The sequence below is a fragment of the Monopterus albus genome, unplaced genomic scaffold (genome assembly GCF_001952655.1).
Source record: "Monopterus albus unplaced genomic scaffold, M_albus_1.0 scaffold150.1, whole genome shotgun sequence".
NCBI lineage: Eukaryota > Metazoa > Chordata > Actinopteri > Synbranchiformes > Synbranchidae > Monopterus > Monopterus albus.
Window position 1 is genome coordinate 1,003,247 of NW_018128030.1, and position 5,523 is coordinate 1,008,769.

At 43.7% G+C, this 5,523-nt stretch overlaps 1 protein-coding gene across 1 annotated transcript in view; it reads right to left on the reverse strand.

Annotated features, from left to right (window-relative positions):
• Positions 1-6: 6 nt before the first annotated feature.
• gab2 (GRB2-associated binding protein 2) overlaps positions 7-5,523 on the reverse strand; it is a 36,463-nt gene continuing 30,946 nt past the window's right edge. Inside the window, exons 3-10 of the mRNA XM_020614764.1 lie at positions 5,321-5,513; positions 2,812-3,407; positions 1,909-2,006; positions 1,459-1,738; positions 1,217-1,307; positions 966-1,068; positions 712-834; positions 7-618 (exon numbers count right to left, since the gene is read on the reverse strand). Coding sequence (XP_020470420.1) covers positions 475-618; positions 712-834; positions 966-1,068; positions 1,217-1,307; positions 1,459-1,738; positions 1,909-2,006; positions 2,812-3,407; positions 5,321-5,513 — 1,628 coding nt within the window. The 3' untranslated portion in view covers positions 7-474. The remainder of the gene's footprint in view (positions 619-711; positions 835-965; positions 1,069-1,216; positions 1,308-1,458; positions 1,739-1,908; positions 2,007-2,811; positions 3,408-5,320; positions 5,514-5,523) is intronic.

Below are 5,523 nucleotides of genomic sequence, written 5' to 3' on the forward strand. Positions count from 1 at the left end.
TGCTCTTACCGTATATTAATATGGTTATCGACCAGTTAGCCTCTCGTACTATTTTAAATACAGACGTTGGGTAAATTACCTACTAGATGCAAAAAAATATATGACTGGTGCAGAGGCTGTGGATGAGATAGCCTCGATGAAATACTTGCATTTTAGCATTTTATAAAGGATGGATTGATGTGATATTTTTATACACATTAACAATTGTCCATACACTGTTCTAACAGTCTGCATGAAGAGCTTTGGCAGGGTGCTTCACCTATATGACCTGACATCCTGCATGTTAGGAGTGCACTACAGTAATAATCGTAACAGAGAATAGGCATAGGACAGGTCATGGCTCTTTGTCCAAACATTCAGTCTTAAACAAGCTGGACCAGTATTCATAGTAATGCCAGACACATGATACCGGCGATGCTTGACTTAAGATTTGAATTTTTAGTTTTTTTTGTCAAATTTTTTGACAGCTCCGTGTCAGGACTTGACCCCCTTAGCAGGCTCCGTAGACTGCCGAACATCGGTCCACTCCTGCATGGTGCTTTGCAGTGCCTGGGTCTTCTCTCTGTCGACTTGCACATAGTCCACCTTCTCATCAGAGGTCACAGAGGACGTGGAGGGCTGTGGAATGATAAATAAGGCAGCAGTAAGATACTGCACTGCGGGAGAAATGAGAATAAATATTATAACGAGTCTCCAAAATCATCAGTTTACTTTTCTGTGTGGGCTGGGTGACCCAGACTGGAAGTCCAGTGCTAGGTAGTCCACATCGCCACACTTCCTAGGGGCTGGACTGCTGGTGCCACTCACAGCTGGGGAGGTAGACGCTGGGTTCTGCTAATGGAGACAGGAGGGAGGCTTCACTCACACTGAGTGCAGTAAGTAAACATAACGCACAAACAAGGGGATCATCAAAACAAACAACACAATGTGCTGTCCTGATCTCCCCTTCAGCTACTGGGACTCACCATAGCCACATAATTCTCCTCACTGTCTGCAGAGTCAGTGCTGGTGATGCTCTGTGTAGAGATGGGTCGACAATGCTGGGAGGACATAGAGTTCATAGCAGACCTGTAGCAAAGCAGACAGGACCGTGAGTGCTTCTACCTTCTCAACTCAAGCAAAATCAAAATACATTGCCAATCTGTACCACCAAACTGTGTGCATGTTTGTGAGTGGACTTTAGTAACCTAGCCTGAATAACTGATATGAGACTCACATGGGCCGTGTCCAGGACATTGTGACTGGGCTCTTAAATGGCAGCTCATCAATGATCCCATTGTTCTTCAAATCAAGAGGTGTTGGCTTTGCTGTGAGATACAAGAGCAGACACCGTCAATAAAAAGCATCCTCTTTGTGAAACAATTACCAATGCAGAGCTGATCTGAAGCCAAAAGTGGTGATTAAAAAAATGTATACCCACTTTTTAGAACAGTGAGACCTCTGCTATCAAAAACTCACATTTTCTGTTGGGTTTGAGGTTGCGGTTGATGGGTGGTGGTGTAACATCACTGAGACGGCTGGGCCTGTGACACAGAGAGGCGCTGCTTCCCTTACGGGCAGGTAAAGTTGCAGAGAATCCTGGGAAATCAAAGTGATGTGGCCCAGGGCTCATAGGGATGTAGATATTCTTAGGACTGTCAGCCTGGGCAGTGCTGAGTGGCGAGGAACCAGGATTCATGGGCACATAGTTGTCATCTGAGTTGCCGCTGTCTGAGCGAGTCAGAGGGGGTTTGGTTCTCTGGGGTCAAAAGGGACATTATGTTCTTTAAACTCTCTGGGCTCTATGTAAACAGCAACACTAAATTAGAGTAAAACCAGTAAAAATGCACTTGTATTTCTGCAGCTGGATTTCATGCCGACAGTGTCTATCTGAGGCGGGACTGAGGAAAAAGGGAGACAGCGACTCACCAGGTAGGAGCTGAACCCATCATTGACAGACTCCACAGACTGGCCCGAGTTGTTGAAATGAATGGGATGGTGATGACTGTTAGTTTCAAAAGAGGAGCCTGTGAAGAGACATGAGGTGATAAATCAATGTTTACTGCTGCAGCAAACCCTAAAACAAAAAAAAGCATCTAATATGAAATAGCACCAACCTGCCAAACCTACAAGAGCCAGCTATTGTACAATGATTACTGCAAGAGGCGCATTTGGCAAAAATGCCTGACATTTCAAGGTGTAAACTCATGCTGCTAATGAAACAAACAGAACACGAGTGACATTATATTAAATGGTTTATTGAGTTATAATTAGTCTTTGCAGCACAGGTATGTGAACAGCCTGTAACCTCACTAACAAGGGTGACAGGACAATTACTGTCTCTGGCTATAAGAGGCCTAAACATGGACTTTGCAAAGCAGAGAACACAGCAAGTTAAGATGCTTTGTTTCTGTGAGTATTTTTTTTTGACTGTTTATCAGCCTGGAACAAGCCGTCCCTGGTAGGCTATGGAACAAGGCATTCTGGAGTAGGCTGTATGGCTTAAATTTCATTAGCATCTCAGCAGAACAATGTCTGCTAGACTGACCTCTTTGTTTTTGCTCAGCTGCTACCGTTAAATCAGTAAAATGAGAGACAGAAGAAGAGTGGGAGAAAGAGGGGTAGGAAAAAGAAGTGCAAAGTCACTGCAGTGCCACAAAAGGACTGATCAAGTCAGACTTGCATTTCGAAACAGGAAACAGGAAGCAGGTGAAAATATGATTTTCCTAATATCTTGGCACGTCAACCAAGACTGTGTTTACAAAAAAAGCATGCAGCATTTGGGAGGGGGCATTAATAAAGCAGGTAAAGTGCTAATTGCAGGCAGTGTACCTCTGTGCATCCTGATGTTCTCGACAGCAGGGAGAGTATTCCTACGTGGGATGACCGACACTGCAGACACCATCTCTCCGTTCTGGCTCCCTAATGAGTGGGGACTCCCCCAAGTGCCCTCTGACCCATGGCTAGGTTTAGGGGGTCTGGGTGGAGGAGCACTGGAGGACTCAGAGCTGGGGGGTGTTAAGGCATTGTGATTCTTATCAAACGTCCGGGGGATTTGATAGAAGGAGCCAGGTGGCGTAGGAAGATCATAATTGTCAGGTGGACGCTCATTGCTGTGCATGGCAGCGAGGGTGTTACAGGGCGTATTGAAGGTATAAACCTCCTCGTTCTCCAGCTCAGGCTCACCTAGCCCACTGTGAGTCGGTGCCTCCGAGCTGTATCCCCGCGGAAGCACGTAACAGGCCTCCGGCGGCGAGTCATCATGCACGGGTAACTGCTGTTTACCTGGCTTGGGTAGGCTGTAGAAGCCATGCAACTGAGCACCCATGCCATTTAGACAGTGGGAGAAGCCATGGGAGAGCTTCTGCACTGCAGAGTCACTCCCCACAAACACACTGCTTCGTGTGGCCTGAGAGAAACTGGCACTCCTGCGACATGAAAAAGACATATAAATATACAAACAGTTAGAGTTTGTTGTGCTCACATACCAAAGTGCACACATAGACATTTGTCTGATACCTCACTGCCAGCCTATCTCAAACAACAGCATAAAAAAGGAGGCTGACAACCATTTGTTTTTAAGCAGCATTTTCAATATAACTACTCAAACAGCCACTAGATGGCACTGTAGCACCACAAAGAATACCTGAGCTCTATAGGTCTCAACATACATTTAAAAAAAAAACAATACACCTCTGCATCATGCCTGAGCACCTTTACAAAGATACAGCATACACATTAAATGTAAGTTTTTTTTCTAACATATCTTGGACAAGCTGAGTCAGTCACATGGTTTCAATATGCTGACAGGAAGGGGGGCATCCATGTTAAGAGGGTTTTCTGAATTTCTCAGCCTTGGTTAAGCACCACGAAGACATGCCTCATATCTTCTGGCTGGTCTGTCGAACTTGACCCTGCCAACTAGAGCAGTCCTACAAATTAGATTCATGCATATGTGCAAACTACACTGCAGATTTTTAATGGTTCTGTTCATTTTTGATTATAAATGTAAGAATTTCAAATGTATCAAAGTAATTAATAGTGACATAGTGTTTTGGTCTCTCTGACTCCACTTCTTTTTAATGTCACACTGAGTTTAAGTCATCAATCAATGATTGCTCATCACTCTGCCTTCCATCACTGTGACTGTATGAGGGCTTTTTACACAGATTAATTCTACTGGTCATCAGAGTAGTTTCATTCTGACCCGGACTGTACCCTATCAACACATGCTTGTTTTAATTAGCAGACCTATGGATCAGAAGCAAATAAGGGAGAGGCAGAAATATCTGCATAAAGCTGATGAGATGCACTGTGAGGTTTGATTTCCTGGGCTTCAAAGCGGTCCAACACAGCAGATTTGCGTGCAAATCGTGTGGCTGAGAGAGCAGTTCTACCCCGAGTGAGTCTAAACCTATAGGAGTGATGAATTGCAGCCTCAACCTCATTGATCATGTACTGTGTCAGGTATCTGCAGAATGGCATCATAATTAAAGCAGCGTTTTGATTCTTGGAAGTAGGCATGAGGGCAGCATGAGGTGAGGTGAATGCTAATGGAGAAAGTGCATTTAATATAAACACTTGGTCCTTTTGTTCTCCTGCTCAGCATATAGCCAAGACAGCCATTCATATCCATATAAATGTATATATACTGTTGTTACTCTGGTTTTCACACCTCTTGACTTGTGCATATTTTATTGTTTCAGTGTTTAAATGATTGATTGAGAAATCTTTTAAACATTAGTCTGCTTATGGAGATATTGGATTAACAGGATTTTTGCATTATTAATGTAATGAAATATTTGGTTTCTGGTATTTAGTGCATGAGTTTCACCAAAAACAGCCATTCTAGGTTTATTATGTAATAAAATATAATAATTATATAATATAATAAACTGTTAGAGAATTGAAGCCACATTGTCCATCCTCACATAATCCCATAGTACATTTTTATTTTGAATCAAAATCAATTTGAGCAAATAACAAAAACATATTTATGGATTTTGTCTGACCTCTGGATTTTAATTTATTGTCACACTCAGAAATTGTTCTTCGAGAGGATGCATTACTCATTTTAGACTGCCGCTTTTAGATTTGAATATTCACTTTAATCTAACATAGTGACTGGCACGCCTTCAATCAGAACATTTAAATACACAACTACATAAAATACACTACACACACACACACACGCACAAAGTAAATGGAGAATTTCCCCCATAACTGTAGCCCTAACCCTTAGGGGCTTCTAAGCTGAGGAAGCACAGTGAACCTGTATGTTGACCTGGATTAACAGCTAACAGGAAACTGACACAGGACGCCTAAGGGTCATGGCCTTTACCGTGCACTCTCTGTCTTCCTGCTCATGCACTGGTGGAGAAGGAGGTAGTCCTGGGGTGCACTGTTGGACAGGGAACTATGGTGCGTGTGGCGCACAGGCACATCAAAGGTGAAGAGGACAGGCTGGCTCGAGTGGATGGGGGCAGAAGACTTGCGTTCTCCAGTCAGAGGAGCCATGGAGCCGGTGACATCCGCTCCCACAGA